Consider the following 23,261-nt stretch of genomic DNA (forward strand, 5'->3'; position numbering starts at 1 on the left):
CCAAGTTCACTAATCTTTTCTTTAGCAATGTATAATCTGCCTTTAGTCTCATCCATTATATTTTTCAAACATTGTAGTTTTTCTGTAAAACTACAAAAATTCTCTCTCTAGAATTTCACTGTGAGAAGGTAATTCTCAGCATCATCACAAGCCCTTTTCTCTGTTCTCTGTACTTTTGTCCTGTTGGCTCCTGTTCTCTTCCTTGAATTAGCAACAGTCTTTCCCTTTCACAGCTTCTCCGTTTATTATCCTTTATGCTGGAACGCTCTCATCCTGTATTTTCTTTTAGCCAGTCCTTCTCATCCTTCAGCTAACTGCAACGTCACTTTCTTACACCCTGACTCCTAAGCAAGGTTTTTTTCTCCCTGTTATACGAACCCTTAATGCCCTATATTTCTCCTTTGTTCATTGAATTGAATATTCATTAATAGTGATGTATTAATTCATGGTCTTCCCCTGCTAGACTGAAAGCTTCCTTAGCCTAGGAACTGGTTGTGATTAGTCCAGTGGTATTTCCTCAACCTCCAGAAGGTACCTGGCACATAGTGGGTACTTAACACATTAATGGTAAATGAATTAATGAATGCCACATGGTAGCAGATTAGCAGATGACCGAACTTATTATTACACAAATGTAAGATCATCACTGGAGTCTTTGGAAGAGTTTAGAATGAGGTGGGAAGAAATGGTCAGTGAAATATGGATATATGTTTATAAATAGATAGGTATCTTAAAACCAACATAAATCCAGGTAACATACTTTTATGAACTTATCAATAGAGTGTTTTATAATCAGTAAAAATTGTTCTGTATTTTATTACATCTCAAAGAAAACTTTAATCCTACCTTTAGAAATTTTTTGCCCCTACCATAGTCATCTTCCTCTTGCAAGAAAAATCTTCTCATGGAGATTTGCTTTTTTCATGGAAGGTATGATGGTAAGGAGGAAAATAAAAGATAATTTATAAATATTAAATACCAATATATATTTTACAAATACATTTCACATACATATAGTTAACATATTATATATACATATATATAAAATACCTTTTAAACATTCTTAGTGATGATCTTACCAAAATGACATGCCCTCTATGAAGCTTTTTACTCTATACCACAATGAATTCCTCTGGTCTTGTTCATAGTATTGTGTTCATATCATTGTGTAGTTTTTATCACATTGAAAACAGTATAGAATCTATCTTCCTTCCATATTGAAAGCAGGGACAGTGTCTTGATTATTTTTGTATTTCTAGCACCAAACTCAGATCCTGGCATACAGGTGTTAAGTAAATGCTTGATGAACATTTTAGCTTTCAAATGTTCTAAAAGTGATTTGATGTGCAAATATTAATGTCACGTAGGAATAAATTATAGTAAGGACCTAGTTGTAACTTCAGTTAATTAACTAAATCAGTGATTTTGTTAAATATATATATTATATATATGTATGTACATACAATACAGATCTAAAGAAATAGAACAACTTTGACTCTGAAGTCAGATGGGCTGGTTTAACTTCTCATTCTGTCATTTACTACATAAACCTGGGTAAATCACTTAGCTCTTCTAAATTTCATTGTTTTCATTTGTGGAAAAAAATAAAAATTTTTATAGTTATAATAATGAAATGAAATAATATATGAACTGCTCTACACTGTAATAAGCATAGAAATCACTCAATGTTTACTCTTTTTCACCATTTGCAAGGACATTAAAAATTACGGTTACACTATAAACATCACAGTTTGTAGCAGCATCATTCAGTAAAAGTACTAGAAAATATCTATTGTGACTTTAAAATATATTTCACATAATTTAGAAATCATTTATGAAAAGCAGAAAAATTTCTCTCAGTGATAAATATTACATTTATATTTGGTAAATAAAGAAAAAATTTGCCTACTTAAAATTTGATCTACTTGTGCACAGTGATGAATGTAAGTGAGAATATTTTCCAGCTACTTTGAAATATTGAACTGCCCAGGGACAAGGCATGAATGATGTTTTGAAGGAAATAAATATTTCAGCTTCACATTTCAGCCTTTCTTCTTTATTCCTTTGATCTGGCTTTGGTTTACTTATCATTCTGCTTGAATGACTTCACACTGCCTTTTTCCTCTCCATAGTAACAAGAAGTGGTCTGCACCTATTTCAAAATATTTAGGCCTTGTCATTTCATAGGACGAACATGTATTTCCTTATTATTTACTGATATATTGCTGCCTGTAAAGTAGGATGAATTGGTGGGTACATATGTAGCTTTGCAAGTATGATGTATAATTTATATATGGAACTTTTAATCAGTACTTTTTAAAATATAGGAAACATAAAAGGAAACAACATTAGATTTGGGATTTATATTGACGTTTAAAGTGTTTAAAGGAATTTTTCTTCTCTGTACACTGAAGCCGTTTTGTCTTTAAGGATCATTGTCTCAGGGTTTTCTTATTTCACTGTAAAAGTTTGAATCGCTTTTTTATTTGCTGAGGTAGAGTTCTTTTAACTTACTAATAGACCCATATTATAGGCAGACCTTAGTTTAGCACAAAATTCTTATGTAAAACTTTAAACTATTTAAATATTTCATTACATTTACCTATATTGCTTTATTTTTCACTTTACACACAAATCTTCCGATCTTCTGACATTGGTTTTCTTATATAGACTCTCACTGCCCCTTTCCCTTTTTTGTATTCCTATAGTATTTACGATTTGTCACAAAATATCCATAATATTACCCTACCATTTGATTTTGGCTTGCATTTTTCTCTTTCCCTAATCAGATTGTAGTTTCTCCAATATAAGAACCATTTCTTACACTTTGTCTAAGTTTTCTGCAGTGTTTCACTGAATAGCTCTTAGAATTTGCTGCCAGGACCCTTGCCTCAGCTCCTGGAACATGACTAAGTTGGCTGAGAATGTTGGCTAGGAGGTTGATGCCAGGATCAGTTCTTTTGAATCATGATTCAAATCCAGGTGATTTCAAAGGATTTATGGACCTCCTAGCCGACGTCCATATCTTCTTAAGAGATTTTTGGGTAGTTGAAGAAGATTCCTCATTCTTATTCATAACTATCATGCTTTAACCAAATACGGTTCTTCAAGACTGGAGTTTGACCCTGGGGCCATACTTTCTGTCCCAGTGGTTCTCAATCGGGTGTGATTTTGCTACTCCAGGGGACATTTGACATGTCTGTAGGCATTTTGGGGTTGTCAGAATTGGGGAAGGGATATTGTCACTGGTATCTAGAGAGGAGAGGCCAGGGATGTTGCTAAGCATATCACAGTGCGCAGGACATGTCCCCAAGCAAAGAATTATCTGGCCTGAAATGTCAACATTTTTGTTGTGTTCCCTGGTTTTGTTCTGGTTCCATCTAGATCAGCGGTCCCCAACCTTTTTGGCACCAGGGACTGGCTTCATGGAAGACATTTTTTCCACGGACCAGGGGGGGATGGTTCAGGTGGTAATGCAAGCGATGGGGAGCGATGGGGAGCGACGGGGAGCGGTGGGGAGCGACAGAGAGCGACGGGGAGCGGTGGGGAGCGACGGGGAGTGACGGGGAGCGACGGGGAGCGGTGGGGAGCGGTGGGGAGCGGTGGGGAGTGGTGGGGAGCGACGGGGAGCGGTGGGGAGCGACGGGGAGCGACGGGGAGAGATGGGGAGCGATGGGGAGCGGCAGATGAAGCTTTGCTCACTTGCCCGCTGCTCACCTGCTGCTGTGTGGCCCAGTTCCCAATAGGCCGTGGACCACTACCAGTCTGTGGCCCGGGGGTTGGGGATCCCTGATCTAGATGGTATACATTTATCAAAAAAATATTGAATAATTCCATATAAGTAATATGCTAAAGGTATGTGCTATAAATAAGGGGAAGACACTGTTCTGTCCTCACACTCTCCATTCCCCTGGTCTCAAAGAGATCTGATTATCCTGAAAAAGATAAATGTATAAATTAACAGCTGTAATAGTGTATATAAAGTGCTATAGTAGTAGTATATAAAAGGCACTGACAAGGATGAAAGAAGCAGCTAGCAGCTCTATCTGAAGAGCTGACATTTGAGCCCCTAAAGAATGAATAGTAATCTGCCCATCAAAACAACCAAGAAGGGAGCTTCCAGTTCATTTGGTGGCCGAGAAAGCTCCAATCAGACTGACCCTCTCACAAACATAAACTCTGTACAAGGTATAAAATACCACTACCTGAAGACCCTGGAGAATGAATAGGCACAAAGAGATAGTGGAAGGCAGTACACACTTGGAAGAAGTAAGGGTGAGCTTCCCACTTTTGTAGCATTTATCTGGCCGCATTTGATGCCATGTGGGACAGCTAGAATTTGGGTAGATAACTTGTCCTCTTAGTGCTTGAAGAACCTGATGAAAGAATGGACGGTTATAACCACTGGCAAACTAAGATGGAGAGACACCCAGGAAATAAGAGAGCCAGAGAAGGGAGCCCAAATTCTTCATGTGATCTCGGTACGTATTTGTGACTGACCCCTGAAACTCCAAATAGCCCAAGTAAGCTAAAAGAGCTGAATTTATATATGAGCTTCTGGGGAGACAGAATTTATAGATTGAATTCAGCCAAGTTAACTGCCTGCTATAAACAAATAATTAAAATTACCAATCAATACTATTCAGAGGAAAAAAACAGAATCCAGACTCTTTACTATGTATCATTCATAAAGATATAAGCGAAAATTACTTGACATATGAAGAATCAGGATAACACGTGACTTGCTTATTTTCAATTAGGATAACATGGCCCTTTTATTCTCAAAGGAAAATGCAGTCAATCAATGGAGACCACCCTAGGATAAATTAGATACTAGAATTAGTGGATAAAAATTTAAAGTAGCTATTATAATTATTTAAAGAACTTTAGGAAAAATTGGTAGTAATGAATGAAAAGCTAGGAAATCTCAATAGAAAAACAGTGGAAAATACATTTGAAATTTAAAATGTAGACTGAATATAACAACAAAATGGAGATTACAAGAAGAGCATGAAGATAAATGAATAGAAATTAGTCGATCTGGGGACAACGAAAAATGTACCAGAAGAAATATGAGCTGCAGAGACTTGCAGGAAATGACAGTGTATGAAATATATTTAATTTGAGTCACAGAAGCAGAGGGAAGCGAGTAATAGAGCAGAAAAATATTTGAATAACTAATGGTCCCAAATTTTCCAGTTTTCATGAAATACAAAATTATGCTAATTTAAGAAGCTCAATAAAGCCCAAGCAAGGTTAATGGAAACCAGAACAAAACAATAACACTTGTTATTATCTGTCTTTTGATTATAGCCATCTTAGAGGTTGTTTAATGGTACCTCATTGTGATTTTGATTTGCGTTTTCTTTCTTTCTTTTTTTTTTTTTTTTTTTTGCGGTACGCGGGCCTCTCACTGTTGTGTCCTCTCCCGTTGCGGAGCACAGGCTCCGGATGCGCAGGCTCAGCGGCCATGACTCACGGGCCCAGCCGCTCTGGGGCATGTGGGATCTTTGCGGACCGGGGCACGAACCTGTGTCCCCTGCATCGTCAGGCGGACTCCCATCCACTGCACCACCAGGGAAGCCCAAGATTTGCCTTTTCTTAACAGTGATACTGAGTGTCCTTCCATGTGCCTATTGGCTAATTGTATATCTTCTTTGGCGAAGTATCTATTTGGATTCTTCACCTATTTTTATTTAACTTCTTTTTATTGTTATTTTTAATTGAAGTATGTTGTGTTAGTTTCTGGTGTACAACAAAGTAACTCAGATATACATATGTGTGTGTGTATATGTATATACTCTTTTTCATATTTTTTTCCATTATGGTTTACTATAGGATATTGAGTATAGTTCCCTGTGTTATACAGTAGGACCTGGTTGTTTATCTATTTTAGATATAATAGTTCATATCTGCTAATCCCAAACTCCTAATTTATTCTCCTGACCCCACCCCCTTTCCCCTTTGTCATTTGGTAACCATAAATTTGTTTTCTAAGTCTGAGAGTCTGTGTCTGTTTTGCAGATAACTTCATTTGTATATTTTTTTCGGACTCCACATTTAAGCAGTGTCATATGATATTTGTTTTTCTCTGAGTTCACTTAGTATGACAATCTCCAGGTTCATCCATGTTGCTGCAAATGGCATTATTTCCTTCCTTTTATGGCTGAGTAATATTCCATTGTATGTGTGTGTGTGTATATATATATATAAAAAACACATCTTCTTTGTCCATTCATTTGTTGATGGACACTTAGGTTGCTTCCTTGTCTTGGCTGTTGTGAATAGTGCTGCTATGAACATTGGGGTGCATGTATCTTTTCGAATTAGTTTTCTTCTGATACATGCCTGGGAGTGGGATTGCTGGATGATATGGTAGCTCTATTTTTAGTTTTTTATATAAATTTATTTATTTATTTATTTAGGCTGCTTTGGTCTTCATCACTGTGTGCGGGCTTTCTCTAGTTGCGGCAAGTGGGGGCCACCCTTCGCCGCGGTGCGTGACCTTCCCATTGTGGTGGCCTGTCTTGTTGTGGAGCGCGGACTCTAGGCACGCAGACTTCAGTAGTTGTGCCTTGCAGGCTCAGTAGTTGTGGCTTGTGGGCTCCAGAGTGCAGGCTCAGCAGTTGTGGTGCATGGGCTTCGTTGCTCCGTGGCATGTGAGATCCTCCCAGACCAGGGCTTGAACCCATGTCCCTTGCATTGGCAGGCGGACTCCTAACCACTGTGCCACCAGAGAAGTCCCCTCTATTTTTAGGTTTTAAAGGAACGTCCACACTGTTTTCCATAGTGGCTGCACCAACTTACATTCCCACCAACAGTGTAGGAGGGTTCCCTTTTCTCCACACCCTCTGCAGCATTTATTTTTTGTAGATTTTTTGATGATGGCCATTCTGACCAGTGTGATGTGGTACCTCATTGCAGTTTTGATTTACATTTCTCTAGTAATTAGCGATGTTGAGCATCTTTTCATGTGCTTGTTGACCATCTGTATGTCTTCTTTGGAGAAATGTCTATTTAGGTCTTCTGCTCATCTTTTTATTGGGTTGTTTGCTTTTTGTTATTGAGTTGTATGAGCTGTTTGCATATTTTGGAAATTAAGCCCTTGTCAGTCAGTTGTATAGTTTGCAAATACTTTCTCCCAGTATGTAGGTTGTCTTTTAATTTTGTTTATGGTTTTCTTTGCTGTGCAAAAGCTTATAAGTTTGATTAGGTCCCATTTGTTTATTTTTGCTTTCATTTCTGTTGCCTTGGGAGATTGACCTAAGAAAATACTGATACGATTTATGTCAGAGAATGTTTTGCCTATGTTCTCTTCTAGGAGTTTTATGGTGTCATGTCTTATATTTAAGTCTTTAAGCCATTTTGACTTTATTTTTGTGTATGGTGTGAGGGTGTATTCTAACTTCATTGATTTGCATGCAACTGTCTAGCTTTCCCAGCACCACTTGCTGAGGAGACTCTCTTTTCTCTATTATATATTTTTGCCTCCTTTGTCATAGATTAATTGACTGTAGGTATGTGGGTTTATTTCTGGGCTTTCTATTCTGTTCCATTGATCCATATGTCTGTTTTTGTGCCAGTACCATGCTGTTTTGATTACGGTAGCTTTGTAGTATTGCCTGAAGTCTGGGAGGGTTATGCCCCCAGCTTTGTTCTTTTTCCTCAGGATTGCTTTGGCAATTCTGGGTCTTTTGTGGTTCCATATAAATTTTAGGATTGTTTGTTCTAGTTCTGTGCAAAATGTCATGGGTAATATGATAGGGATCACGCTAAACCTGTAGATTGCTTTCAGTAGTATGGCTATTTTAACAATATTGATTCCACCTGTTTTTAAATTGTGTTCTTTATCTTTTTATTATTGATTTATGAGAGTTCTTTATATATTCTTGATACAAGTCTCTTTTCAGATATATGATTTGCAAATATTTTCTCTCATTTTGTGGGTTTTCTTTTCACTTTTTGATAATATCCCTAGCAGGGCAAGCTTTTTAACTTGCTGAAGTCTATTTATCTATATTTCATTTTCTTGTTTATGCTTTTGGTGTTATATCTAAGAAGGCTTTGCTTAGGTCAAGGTCACAAAGACTTACTCCTATATTTTCTTTCTAAGAGCTTTGTGTTTTTAACTCTTACATTGAGGTCTGTGACCCATCTTGAGTTCGTTCTGTGTGTTGTGTAATGAAGGAATTCAACGTCACTCTTTTGCCCGTGGATGTCCAGTTGTCCCAGCACCATTTGTTGTAAAGACTATTTTATTCCCGCATTGAATTGTCTTGGCATCCTTGCTGAAAATCTACTGATTATCAACGTAAGGATTTATCTCTGGAATCTTAATCCTATTCTATATATGTCAATCTTTATGCCGGTAGCACACTGTTTTGATTACCCTAACTTTGTAGTAAGTTTTGAAATCAAGAAATGTGAGTCCTTCAACTTTGTTTTATTTCAAGATTGGTTTGCCTGTTCTGGGTACTTTGCATTTTAGGATCAGCTTGTCAGTTTCAGCAAAATGCCCTCTGGGATTTTGACAGGGATTGTGTTGAATCTGTTCATCAATTTGAGGAATATTGTCATTTTTTCGATATTAAGACCGCTGTTAATTTCCAATTTTACCGGTATTCCTTTCTAACTCTTGAAGTATCTAAATGTTTAGATGTGTCCACAGTGTTTATCGTTTTTAAGAAGAATTTAGCAGAGACCATTAGTCTTAGCAGTCACGTGAAGAAGAGGCAAACGAAGTCTATTTATTTATCATGCTTAGTGAAGGCATTATTTTTAGTGCCTTTAAAAGCATAGTTGTATCTTAATGTTTTTGACTGACTCACTTTAATCAACCTAAGTACCAATAGCAGCCAGGAATATAGATGATACAGCTGCTTGAAAGTCTTGTCTTCCAGCCCAGCTGGAAGGGGAGTGGAGACACTTCTAGCTGTTTTTCAGACGTGTTTGAAGTTTTTTGTTTTGTTTTGTTTTTCTTGGAGTTTCCAGTGGAGATGCCAAGCTGGCAGCAAGTGAAGTCTACTGTAACATGAAGCCTTGTAAATATGTGTTGGCTCCCTGCCAACGTTATCAGAAGTGCTGGCGCAGAAATGTGCAAAGGGAAGGCTTTCAAACTGAGGCTGGCCTGTACATAGAAGTGTTGGCTTTCATGCCCAAGAAATACTAGATGGTAGTCCATTAGTCTCCTGCATTTTATCGCGTGTTTGGAATAATCGTGTACTTCAGAACATCCTTTAATCTGAACTGGCTTGTGGTTGGATAAGATGCAGCTTCTTTTGTTCTTTATGCTTTCTATACTCAGACGAGGAAAATTTACTGCGTTTTATAAATAACTCAGAGTTAAAAAGCAGATTTTCTTCCCACCTTTTTATCCTCATGGAGGCCCAGCTTTAAGGCCTTTCAGTGATACGTGTATACTTGGCCCCGCAACTAGTTCCACGGAAAAAAATAATCTTCAAAGTCACTTTTTTTTTTGCTTCTTACAGGACACGTTATTTGGACTCATGGTAAAAGGAAGTACTGTTCTTACATTAGTGAGGAGCAGACTCTTCTCTCTTTCAAGGGCTGAAAATTTCCACTTCTCTTTCATTACTTTGATAGAAATTAAAATGGATCCCTCATTAAAACGAATATCATCTCTTTATTTAAAATAAGACATATTTTATTTATATTAAAACAGAAGATTTCTAAATATTAGTGGAGCTCAATGTATTTTCACAGTTAAACTGGACAGAAACATTGATACATTGGGTGGTGCCTTCACCACTCTTTGGTATTTAGCTTTACCACTAAATTAGCTTTGTAGGTGTGGTGGGACTGAAAATGAATTGGAAGGTTTTGGTCATTTCCTTGTGTCTGCTATTTAATATAAAACAATATTTGCTATTTGTAAATCAGGCTAGAAATGATCAGTCAAAAGCAATGTGCCTCATTGCACTAGGTTATATTTTAACAAACAGTATTTTTAATATGGTCTCAATATATAGCTGATCATGGGTAAAGCTTATGACTTTGATTTATGTAGTCATAAGTCAATTATAAAGTAAATGAACTAAACTCTTGGTAGGTAAGAATGAGGTAATATAGAGAAAATATTTGTCCTATTAAATTGAAACTATTTACAGTAACTAAGTAGCTCAGGTGAATTACTGGACAAAAAATGTAAAACAACTGACTTTCAGCATTTATAGAAAAAGTTGATATTTCAGCCATACGTTATATATTTTTATAAATTGTGTTAGCAGACTTTTCTCCTGGCTAATTAATGATACGTAATTTTAAATTATACGATTTATAAATTTTTAAAGTTTTCAAATATTGTCCAATGTACTTTCTTTTCTATGTTTATTTTTTTTGCGGTATGCGGGCCTCTCACTGTTGTGGCCTCTCCCGTTGCGGAGCACAGGCTCTGGACGCGCAGGCTCAGTGGCCATGGCTCACGGGCCCAGCCGCTCCGCGGCACGTGGGATCTTCCCGAACCGGGGCAAGAACCCGTGTCCCCTTCATCGGCAGGTGGACTCTCAACCACTGCGCCACCAGGGAAGCCCTCTTTTCTATTTATAGACAGACTGAGCAAGCAAAGGTAAACCTTTGAAAACTTGTAATCCTAATTGTGGAATCGTCTTCCCAAGTGTGTTTAGGAGGGCCTCAGAAATTAAAGAGCAACATGGGATGAACTAGTCATGGAGTGTGTGGCAGGGAAGTAGCTCTTGGGCCTCCTAACCTTAGCCCCTCGTGGGGACATTCGCATCGACCGCGGCGGCCTTCGCCTCTTCTCCAGCCTCACGGTCCTTTGAATAGAGCATTCTAGGCAACTTTTTCCGGTCAGTTGGGTCCATCGGTCAGAATAGACGTCCCTCAAACATTTGTAACAACTCTCTATCACATTTGCCAATCTGTATCTAGGCGGTCGTACCCAACATGGTACCTTTTATAAGGGCACTAATCTCATTTTGGGGAGACACGTTCAGACCATAGCATATGGCATCTGGAAAATCAGGAAAGCAGCACAGCAGAGTAGTCAACAGCAGGAGCTCTAGAAGCAGACGGCCGGGACTCGAGTCCTGCCTTGACTGTTAGTGATGTGTAGCCTTGGAAATATTCTCTAAGCCCCAGTTTCCTGTTCTGTAAAACTAGAGATATAAAAATAGTCTTATAGAAGTTGACTGTGAGAATGAAGGAGAGAAGACGTATTAAACTAGTTTGCACAGTGCCTAGTACCTGGGTAGAACTCAATAGAAGTCAGTAGTAACTTTCGTGTACTTATAACCTAAAGCCTTCATTTGTTTCTTCTAGCAACATGCAGAGATTTCTCTTCTTTTGTTGGACCCTTTTGACTATTTAATTTTAGTTCAAGGTATAAAGAAACGAGATGGTTATCGGTTCTTTTAGGCAGGTGTACTTACTAGAGAGCAGCAGAATAATTTCAGGTGGCCACATCGCTCTGTTGCCCTGTCACCCTGCAGGTTAGCTTCTGCCAGATGTGCATGTTAGAGGTATTCTTATGGCACAGTGTTTTTTTTTTAATTGAGATATAATTCACATACTATTAAATTCATCCTTTCAAAGTGTACAGTTTAGCAGATTTTAGTATATCCATGAGGATGTGCAACCATCACTACTATCTAATTCCAGAACATTTTCACCATCAACCCCCTCCCCAAGCCCCCTGTGTGTGAGCAGCCACTCCCCATCCCCCCGTCCCATCGGCCCAGGCGACCACTGATCTGCTTCTCCTGTCTCTATTCTGGATATTTCTCCTAGATAGAATCATGCAACATGTGACTTGTGTCTGGCCTTTACCCCCTGCACACTGTTGTCGAGGTTTGTCCGTGTTGTAGGGTGCATCACAGCTTCATTCCTTTTTTGAGGCTGAGTGATATTCCACTGCATGGATGGGCACATTTTGCTTATCCATTCATTGGGTGATGGAGGTTCCTGGTTGTAGACAGTTTCGTTCTTAGGGAAATCATCAGAAGTAGTGTGTCCTCATCAGAACACATATTATGGGTTTATATCCTTTTTTTCCTGAGGCAGATCATGTTATTGCCAGTTTTTTAAAGGGAAGTTTTATAGAATTTGGATCAAAAAATGGAAATCTGAATTTTATTTTAGAGAGGGTTAAATTTTGTTCTTTGATCCAAGCCAAGTTCCTTTATTTTATATTTTAACTCTGCGGCTTGTCTGAACTTTTCTAGGGAAAAAGAGGAGCAGCTCACCCGTGTGACTGAGGTTCAGAGGCTGCAGGCACAGCAGGCAGATGCAGCGCTGGAGGAGTTCAAGCGGCAGGTGGAGCTGAACTCGGAGAAGGTCTACGCGGAAATGAAAGAGCAGGTGAGAGGCCTCCGCGCCATCCGTGTCGAGAGCCCTTCTCTCGGGGGGAAGGTACATTCTGATCTCACGTGTGCCAGCAGCATGTTTACTTGTTCAGAATTAGCCCAGCAGCTGGATCAGGGATTCAGGTGAGAACGAGGTCCTAGGCCTGGCGCGGGAGGACAGGCACCACCGCCAGGGCCTCGAAGGAAGGGGAGGCTCCTCGCGGCCAGGAACAAGAGCCCGGGGGGAGAGGGCTCAGCCCGCAGACCCTCTGCTCCCTACAGGGCGTGTGAAGGGCAGGGCTGGCTCTGTGCCCCTCCTGGGTCGCTGGGTGGGCTCCGGTCGGCAGCTCCTTGGTGACAGTGAGTGGAGAGGGCGGGGTAGACCGGGAGAGGGTCCTCCTTCCTCCTTCAGGATTGCCTTGATTCACCCCCAGAGCAGTGCCAGAACGGCCATTTCAAAGTCCTGTCGACAAGTGTGGTCACGGCCAGAATGTGTCAGGCTTTGGAAGCATGGGTCAGTTGACAGGCAAAATCCCATGACCAGTCATTTTCTCCAGAGCAAGGCTTCAGGTTATCCTTGTCTGTGTTTGTTCATGTGCCCTAAACCGTGCTGTATTGATCAGTTACAGCAAATTCTTTTCAAGTGGCAGTTCAGGAGGACAGAGGCTGTCTCCAGTTCTTATACAAGTGGTATGTTTTATAGCTTTGGGAAAAATTTAAAAATTTATAAAAGAATACAAGGGAACAAACACCTAGGTACCCATCAGGAAGAATCAACAATTGTCAACACTGTGTATTTAAACTAAAATGTTACAGATGTAGTTTTAGTTTGCTTTGCTATTCATGTCTAATCACATTACTCTCTCCTCTCCTAAGAGAAACCACTATAATTAATTTAGTGTCTATTATTTCACACTTTCATATGCATCTGTAATGTCCATGTGTATTATATGCATGTATTATATGTGCATATATTTTATATCTACATATATATGTAGTTTTTATGCTTCCATTTAAAAAGAGGTAAGAACTACAGATTTTGTGTATTAGTTTTGTTTGCTCTTTTACATTGAATATTATATATCTGTGCCCTGTCTGTGTTGATTTAGTGCAGTCCTTTTGACACTGAATGTATTTTATTGTATGAATATACCCTGTTTTATTCATCAGCTCCCCTATTCAAGGGTATTTAGTTTATTTTCAAGTTTTCTTGATTATAAAGAGTGTTGCAGTACTTGCTGTGATTTCATTTTCAGCTGGGGTTATCCTCCTCAGGAGTCCTGAGCACACACTGGTGGCAGAAGCATCTCTATAGAAGGTTTTATGGCAGAGTCCCGTGGGGTTTACGAGTTCGGAACTGTGCTTTCTCGTTATTTTCTCGATTCAGATTGTGCAGATCTGGGTCCTGCGAGCAGGGTCTGAGACGCGCCCCCTTCTGTCTGTTTTCCCACTCAGTGCCTTGGGCAGAAGCTAGATTCCTGCTGAGAGTTTCTGGGCTGGAAGGTGGGGACTTTCAGTCCCTGCTACACGAATGTGCATCTCTTCCCAGCTCCCTCTGCTATGATCAGAGCCCAGACCCAAGAAAGTATATATGGCCCAAATGTGCAGTGGAGCTGCTGCACAGGAAACTCTTTGATCAGCTTAACATTTACAGGAATACAGAAAATACTGAAGGAGGGGCCCTGGCAAGAAGTGTTAAGTCTACAGTGAAGAAGGCTAAAAAGGGGCTCTTGACAGTGCTCAGGCTGACAGTACAGCTTCTGACAAAAGCTGAGACTATGCCAGGCACCTCTGGCTCAATGAATGCACCTTTTGGGGCTGGTGATGTAATATTAACAGATTACCCAGAATTCATGGGTAAGGAGAAAAACAAGCAAACAACACGGGACTTGTGAAAACATTTTGTAGAACAAGAAAAAGGCGTCTGTATTCAGCAGTCACAGAATAAAAGCATATTTCCGAAAACAGTTTACTGTAAACTTCAGAAAAAGAAAACTCAGAAAAGTAGTACCTTTAATAAGAAGACATGAAAGAGGCCACATATATTAAGTAAAATTAATGTAATTAAACCTGGATACATTCTGGAAAAAGTGTTGAACCTCAAGCATAAAATGAAAATCCACCAAGTTTCTAGGTAGGATGCAACTGGCAAAGAAATTAGAGAAATAATGGAGGAATGCTTCAGAGTTCTGAAGGAGAAAGGCAGTGACCCAACTGCATGCACAACCAAGGAGTTTTTCACTTGCAAAATAAACAGAAAAACATTTTCTTACTAAGAGCTCACATAATGTATACTGATTATTCCTTTTCTGGAAAAATTATATCAATTCAGAGATGAAGCAGAAGACATCCCACACATGAGGAAAATATCATACTGAAGGATGAGTAGAGAAAAATGGAATGCAACAAAATGAAGACAAATTTAACTAATTTCTACAAATCTAGTTATAAGATAGAATGCTAACGTTTACCGATTCGTGAAGCAGAAGGTACAGAATATAGAAAATACAAGTGTGATAACAACTTAAATCTAAATCCTTAGGTTATGTTAGTAAAGTTCAAGAAGCAGATGGATAGGGAGAGAGGGAAGTACAGTAACTAACACTCTGCCATGAAAAGGTGAGATTCAAAGGATTCTTAACATTAGGGAAATGTAGGTTAAAATACTCTTTAAACGCATAAACATAAGCACTAATAAAATGAACAAGATTTTACATTCCCAGCAAAATCTTGAGCAGATAAAAGCAAAACTCAAGATATTGCCAAAGGAACAGGAGTGGAAACAGAACAGAATGTCCAAAATAAGATAGAGTCTATAATTGCAGTAATACATTTTAATAGGTTAAAAAAAGGTACTGATTAGCTGACATAAATCTGTATATATGCCATTTATAATAAAGACACAACTAAAAGTTACACAAAAGTTATATGTGGAAAATATATTTTATCACTTGTATTCAGAATAAAAGAAAGAATGTAATACTATCATATAAATAAACATCGATGCAAGTCAGTAAGCTGGACAAAGGAATATATTTTTGCATGAGAAAGCCAAGAGTCCTTATGAAAAGGGTGTTAGCAATATATGAAAAAATTTACATAAATAGTCATGGGGTGCTTTAGTAAATTTTTCTCCATATTTGACTGCTCAGGGGGGCAAAACCTAAACAAATAGGAGATCTAAATAGCAGTTTATAAAACAGCTATATTTCTACTTTCTACGCTTCAAGTATGACATATTAAATTCCTATTCCCATGGAGCAGTTACAAAACTCAGTAGACCATAAAGAAACACTCAATATATATCTGAAACTTGACATGACAGAGAGCACGTACTTTTTACCACAGTGCTTAGTAAAACCAGAAATTAAATTTCAATTAAAATTGCTACATTGGACTTCACCAAAATTAAAACCTTTTGTTCTTTGAAAGACACCATTAAAAAACAACAAAGGGAAGTAAGGCAAGCCAGAGAATGGGAGAAAAGATTCACAAATATTTCCAAGAACTTGTATCTAAAATATAAAAGCAATCCTACAACTCAATAATAAGAAGACAAACAACCCAGCTAAAAATAGGCGAAATATTTGGACACCTCACAGAAGACTAATAAGCACATAAAAAGATGTTCGATATCATCATTCGTCAGGGAAATGCAGATTGAAACCAAAATGAAGTGCCGCTGCGTGCTCACTGGAATGGCTCGAACTGTGCAGACCCGTTGGCAGTGCCCAGTGTCAGTGCAGGGCCATGGGCTCTTCTCCACTGCTGGTGGGAAAACTGCCGAGTTCTTTACCGCTAAAACATCCACCGCCATATGCCAGCCATTCCATTCCTGTGTGTTTAACCAAGAGAAACGAAGCCAGATCCAGACAAAGCCTTGTACACAACAGTTGCCAGCAGCTTTATTCACAAAAGCCTAAAACCTGAGCAACCCGCAGTTCCTCAGAAGTTGAAAGGATAATCAAAATGCAGTACAGACCATGGAATACTACTCAGGAATAAATAGGAACGAACGACTGATACCCTCAACAAAGGACGTGTCTCAACGTCCTGCTGAATGAAAGGTGCTAAAAGCAAAAGAGTACGTAACTGAATGTTGTGCACTCCCTGAATGATGCTAGCATTCCCTAGACAATGTCAAGTTGTTTGTTCTAGTGGATTATCAACCCAGTCTGTTTCAGAGCAGAAGGCCTGTCTCATTTTCTATGGGTGGGTTCCAGTTTCAGTTAAGTTTCCAAGCCTTTGCTCTGCAGGGTTGGGTCTGTTTGTATTGTGCCACTCAGGAGTGAGTCTAGACTTGGGTGGTGATTTAAATCACCACCCAATAACCCCAGGCACTCATGGAACATTCCCCAGGGTAGACCATATGTTTGGCCACTAAACAATTCTCAACAACTTTTAAAACGACTAAAATCATACAAAATGTGTTCTTTGACCCCAATGGTAATAAATTAGAAATAATAAGAAATCTGGGAAATCCCCATATATTTGGCAATTAAATAACACACATGAATAACTCATGGATCAAAGAAGATACTACAAGGAAAATAAAATATTTTGAACTGAATTAAAATAAAAATATGGTATATTAAAATTTATGGAATGCAGCTAGTGCAGTACCTAGAGAAAAGTTTGTAGCTTTAAACATCTAACTCCAAAAGGAAAGTTCTCAAATCAGTAACCTAAACTTCATCTTCAGAAACCAGAAAAAGAAAAGCAAGCTTCTGCTCAAGGAAGCAGAAGAAAGGAAATAATAGATAATTTTATATACACGCAGAAAGAAAAGAAAACATTAAAATAGAGAAAACCAAGAAGAAATAGAAAGTCCAAATTGTCTTATAATAGATGATGATATTTAATTAGAAAATTGAGGAGGAAGGTACACTTCTCTAAGGCCAGTAGGACTCTAATATCACAGCCAGAGATGCTGCAGAGCTAGAGGAAGTATCTGTCATCACTGTAGACACGAAAACCCTTAATGGTATTTTAGTAAACTGAATCTGGAAACTTATAAAGATTATTCACCAGGACCAAGTAGGATTTATCCCAGGAATCCAGGGTTCTTTTAACATTCAAAAATCAATATCGTACAGCATATTAATAGAATAAAAGACAAAGCCACACGATCGTCCCAACAGAGGCAGAAAAAGCGTTGGAAAAAGTTCAGCATCATTTATGATTTTTAAAAAATTCTTGGCAAGTTAGGACTAGAAGCAAATGTACTCACCCTAATAAGGTACATCTATGAGAACCCTGAGCAAATATGCTTAATGTTGAAAGACTTAATGCTCTTCCTCCTAAGAAGAGGGAAAGGACGTCTGCTTTTGTGACTTCTGTTTAACATTGTATTGGAGACTCTAGCCAGCCTCTAACAGGGCCAACAAAACCCCCCCAAAACCCCAAACAAACAAACAAAACCCCAAAAGACATACAGATTGGAAAGGAAGAACTACCAGTGTCTTTAGATGACATGATTCTGTATGGTCAAAATCCATAAAAGAAGTACTAGAACTAATAAATGATTTAAACAAGTTTGCAGGGTACGAGATCAACGTACAAAATTCAGTCATGCTTCAATATACTAGTAATGAAATACCTGAAAATGAAATTAAGAAAACAATTTAATTTACAAAAGCATCCAAAAGAATAAAATATTTACAAATAAACTAATGAAACAACGTGAAGACTTATGCATTGAAAACTATAAAAGATTGCCGAGAGAAATTTTAAACGATGTAAAGAGAGCTATTCTGTGTTAATAGGTTGTAAAGCTCAGTATTGTCAAGATGAAAGTTCTCCACAAATTGATGTATAAATTCAATGTAATTACTGTAAAAAATCTCAATACATTTTTTGGGTAAAAATTGGCAATAAGAAATGTTTATTTTCACTAGTAAATTTGTTAAAAGTAAGTTAGAATAGCACTGAGCTATTTTCCAACTAACACATAGGTAGAAATCCATGAAGGCCTGTGGACACGGGCAGTGACACACATTTCAGGAGGAAGAGTAAAGATATGTAACCTTTCTGGAGGATTGGTTTAACATTGTGCTTATGATTTACCTGTTCTACTTCTAGGACTTTATTATTCAGGACTCCAAGGTTTGCAAGATACGTGTTCAAGGATGTTTGTTGTGATGTTATTTATTAATGGTAAAAAATTAGAAACTATACGTCGAAAAAGTTAGAAAGAATGTAAAAACTGATAATCTTTTTTTAAAAGATAAAAACTGAAGTCTCAGAGTTGTGTGGCAGAACGGAAAGCCCTGGAGAGAATGTGATCTTGGGAACCATGAAATGAAGAACCCTAGCCAGCCGCAAAGTGAGACTGCCGTAACATGAGGCAAGCCAGGGATGAGAGACAGCATCTGTGCAGTTGATTCTGCAACCACCCTTCCAGTCGGTCCACCCTCACGTCTGACTGCTCTGCTCTGTGCAGGGTCATAGTCTGTCTGTCTTCCTTCACCAGCTCCGCCCACCCATTTGACTCTCCCATTTCTTGACCTTAAAAGAGTCCATGTGTTCCTACCATGGAGATGTCACATCACTGTGGACTGGTTAGATGATCCAATGGAGGACCCTCTTTGGTGCACGCCTGTAGGGTCCCCTTCACCCCCAACATACCCCACACCTGTGTCCTGTCTGTCAGCAGTCCTCACTGATCTGTCCAGTGGTGCTAGATTCAGACTCAGTGAAAACTGATAGTGATGGCAACTGACAAGAGGAAATGTTTTGATTGCTTTCTGTTGGAGAAAAGTTCTTCTGTGGTTTCAGTCATAAATAGTTTTGCCAAGTGAAGTTGAGTTTCTGAAATAAAGTACCTTTGGTGTGAGTATAATAATAAGGAACCCCATTTATAATGGAATTCTTATAGCCAGGCTCATTTGCAAATTGAGTAATTCTCACATGGCAAATTTGAACAGACATTAAATAAAATGTATATGTCAAAACATGATAAATTAGATATCTTCTATTCCAGATTGTCAGTTGATTAAAAAGTGTGGATCTGGGCTTCCCTGGTGGCGCAGTGGTTGAGAGTCCCCCTGCCGATGCAGGGGACACGGGTTCGTGCCCCTGTCCGGGAAGATCCCACTTGCTGTGGAGCGGCTGGGCCCGTGAGCCATGGCCGCTGAGCCCGTGTGTCCGGAGCCTGTGCTCCGCGGATCTGATATAGCTCAAATTCTAAAAGAAAATCACTCAGCAGATTTAGTATTTGGAGAATCATAATGTTTTCAGATTTTTCCATAGTCCATATTTTCCTTTTTTATTGTTGTTTTGAACTGCTCTTTTCTCTTCTCACTGAAATCTTTTGTGTAAAAGCCAGCAGAGCTTAGGGCATCTTTTTCCATTTGGAAACAGCTGCAGATAGAAGACAACAGGAATTTGAATTAAAAAATAAAAGCTTTGAGTTTGTTTTTGAAAGTGAATTGCTGTTTGAAAAATGAGGCCCATGAGAGAAAATGAAACAGACTTAAACTTTAAAAAAAAATTGCTTCACACTGTTTCTTTCACTTTGAAGAACTTTTTATCTCATTTAGGATTGCTTAAATAACCTAATTTTTACTCCAGTGGTGAAATCCATTATATGTGTTAGCTGTCAGCAATTAGTTGTGTAAAATATACATATTTTAATTGCGAAAGTATATTACTCTGTTAGAATTATTTCTGTATATATGTATATAGTTGTATTTTTTAAAGAAATAGTGTTCTATATTTACCTATTCTCTGTGAAACAAATAAATGACTGAAAAAGACAGCTATGTTTTTTGAAGTATTGGCAGCAATTATAAAGTGAAACTTTTTCATCTTGAAAACCGACTGAATGAATGTCAGATAACTACTTCCTCCTGGGGCTTCCACTAACCACTTGGCTTTTCTAGTTAATTTTTCTCCCCTTGAAAATTCATCCTCATTAACTGGTATTTGCTGCTAATATCTGGCTTTAAATTCTGTTCCTTTTTCTTTGCAGCCGTCAGCTACATGATATTAGCTTTATACTTGGAAAACCCAGTGGTTTGCCTTGAAAACAAAATTCAGAAACACTGCTGTTGACTAGTGAGGTTGCTTCTGGTTGCCAGTACATTTGAAACTGATTAGCAGTTTCTTAACATTCTTAGGGATTATAAGTTTAGCTCATCATCTCATTATTGCTGTTGAATTAATGAAAAAATTCTCAAGGTACAAGGAAGGAAGAATGCCTTCTGAATATATTTGTGCCTCTATAAATGTAGATGGATAACAAACAGACTTAGAGAGAGAAAGACGCATCGTACAGACCACTCATTGTGACTTGTACATTCGTCCTCTTGTCCTTTAAGGGTCATGCTGGCTCATGTAATTTTTTTTTAAATTTATTTATTTGTTTTATATTTTAGTTTTGGCTGTGTTGGGTCTTCGTTGCCGCACGCGGCCTTTCTCCAGTTGCTGTGAGCGGGGGCTACTCTTCGCTGTGGTGGTCGGGCTTCTCATTGTCGTGGCTTCTCTTGTTGTGGAGCACGGGCTCTAGGCGCGTGGGCTTCAGTAGCTGTGGCTCGCGGGCTCTAGAACGCAGGCTCAGTAGTTGTGGTGCACGGGCTTAGTTGCTCCACAGCATGTGGGATCTTCCCGGGCCAGGGATCGAACCCGTGTCCCCTGCACTGGCAGGCGGATTCTTAACCACTGCGCCACCAGGGAAGTCCAGGCTCATGTAATGTTAAATGAGTCTTTTTTAGACCAGTTTTAAGGTAAAGATCCAATATAAATAGAAGCATTTTCTCTCAGTTTTTTAAAATAATTATTTTTGGCTGTGTCGTGTCTTAGTTGCGGCATGCGGGCTCTTACTTTGTGGTGCCTGGGCTTCTCTAGTTGTGGTGTGTGGGATCCAGAGCACTTGGGCTCTGTAGTTTGCGGCATGCGGGCTCTCTAGTTGAGGCGTGCGGGCTCAGTAGTTGTGGTGCATGGGCTTAGTTGCCCCATGGCATGTGGGATCTTAGTTCCCCTACCAGGGATTGAACCCACGTCCCCTGCATTGGAAGGCGGATTCTTTACCGCTGGACCACCAGGGAAGTCCCCTCTCTTAGTTACTTTTTGATGATAATGGAGAAATCTGTCTACCATTTTAACATTTGAAATTTTGTCTTTAAATGAGATTAGGTAGCAGAGGTAAAATTCTAGAACTATATTTAAATATTTCAATAGCGCCTATTGTGCTAATTAATCAATTCCAAATGACAACATCCAGGGACTATGTATAAATACTTGGCTTTGAAAAACAAAATTAAACAAAAAACCAAACAAATAATTAAAAGAATCTTTAACTCTCATCCTTAAATGCCTAGTAGAGTAGTAAGTGAAACGTTTCCTAATAATATTCATCAAATCTCTTTTGCAGAAGAAAAATAAGCCAAAAAAAATCTACTGAGAACATCGGACCAGGAAATACGTCATTCTTTTTATAATTGGCTGATGTGAAGGATTATTCATTGTGAAAACAGCAGCATTATTATTTTTTAATATTTCAAACTGTTTTATTGACTTATTGGCCAAGGATTTAACAGACTTGATTTCTTCTTTCATTCATTTATAAAAAATTTATGAATACTTGCTCTGTATCAGCCATTGTTGTAGATTCTTGGAATTCAGAGACTATTAAGCCACGTTTGTGGTCTGTGCGATAGACTGATGCGTAGCTGTGTGGTCCTAATTGGCGGCGTAACTAGTGGAATTAATAGGTCGTTCGGCGAACTCAGAGGAGGCACGTCTAAGGTAGCCCAGTAGGTTATGCGCTGATCTGCAATTGTGGCATCTTTGTGTAACAATGAATTTCTCAAATGTTTCCTGTTAAAATGTAATTGGTAGTGAATTTAGCAAGGCTTCTAAATATAGGTCAGATATACAATGCAATTTTATTTCTATATATTAGCAACCAACAGATAGAAAATAAACTTTGAAAAAGATATCGTGGTACCAGAAAGCTTCTCTTACCTAAGAATAAATGCAACAAAAGAAATGCAAGGCCCCTGTTTTGAAGACTAGGAAACATTACTGAGAGGAACCAAAGAAGACCTGAACAAGTTGAGGGATGTATCACGTGTATGGATTCAAAGACTCAATGTTATAAAAATGTCAGTTCTCCCCAAAGTAATCTATAGAATCAACACAATTCTAAAAATCAAAACGTAGCAGTGCTTTTTGGGGGGAGGAGTGAGGGAAACTGGCGAGCTGATTCTAAAATGGATATGAAAATAGAGAGGGCTCGGAACACCTGTGGCAGCCTTCTACCACCAGATACTGAGACTAATATTAAGCTATAGTAATTAATACAGTGTGGTTTTGGCACAAGGATGACCAGTGTTTTACAGGAAAGAGACCAAAAAGTGGACTCACACATATATGATCAATCTGATTCATGTGAAAGGAAGTATTGCAGTACAGCAGGGAAAGAAGGATCATTTCAGTAAATGCCGCCGTGTCAGCTGGATAGCCACATGGAAAAAGAATCCTGCCCCTTATTATATCCCATCACAAAATTAATTCCAGGATTGTAGATACACAAGTGATAGGTAAAACAATAACATTTTCAGAAGAAAATGTAGGAGCTCGGTGAACATTTTCTGAATAGGAAACAAAAAGTGATAAAAAACAAAATGTTGTTAAATTTAAATTCATTAAAATTAAAAACTTCTGTTAATCAAAAGAGACCAGTAGATAATATAAGAGCGAACTCAGAGAGGGAAAAGATATTTGCAGTTCAGATATTGAACAAGAAAATTCATATCCAGAATTGATAAAGAACTCCTACTAATCAATAAGAAAAGGATAGGCACCACGCATGTGTTAATTAATTTTCTCTGTTAAGGATATTAGTTTCTACTGAGTCTTTAGCCAAGCACAGAAATAATTATTTATCTGTCTTTCTGCCATTTATGTCTGCCTATCTATCTCTCTCTCTATATATAT

The 23,261-nt window shown here is 38.5% G+C and overlaps 1 protein-coding gene across 21 annotated transcripts in view; it reads left to right on the forward strand.

Moving 5' to 3' along the window:
* CEP112 (centrosomal protein 112) overlaps positions 1-23,261 on the forward strand; it is a 475,621-nt gene that overhangs the window by 163,001 nt on the left and 289,359 nt on the right. For all 21 annotated transcript variants that reach the window (XR_009560193.2, XM_070044585.1, XM_060289906.2 and 18 more), the window contains one exon: positions 12,201-12,336. Coding sequence is in view for 20 of the 21 variants with exons in the window: in XM_070044585.1 (XP_069900686.1) it covers positions 12,201-12,336 (136 nt within the window). In the remaining variant the exon portion in view is untranslated. The remainder of the gene's footprint in view (positions 1-12,200; positions 12,337-23,261) is intronic.

Source organism: Globicephala melas, chromosome 20, assembly GCF_963455315.2.
Source record: "Globicephala melas chromosome 20, mGloMel1.2, whole genome shotgun sequence".
NCBI classification, from domain to species: domain Eukaryota; kingdom Metazoa; phylum Chordata; class Mammalia; order Artiodactyla; family Delphinidae; genus Globicephala; species Globicephala melas.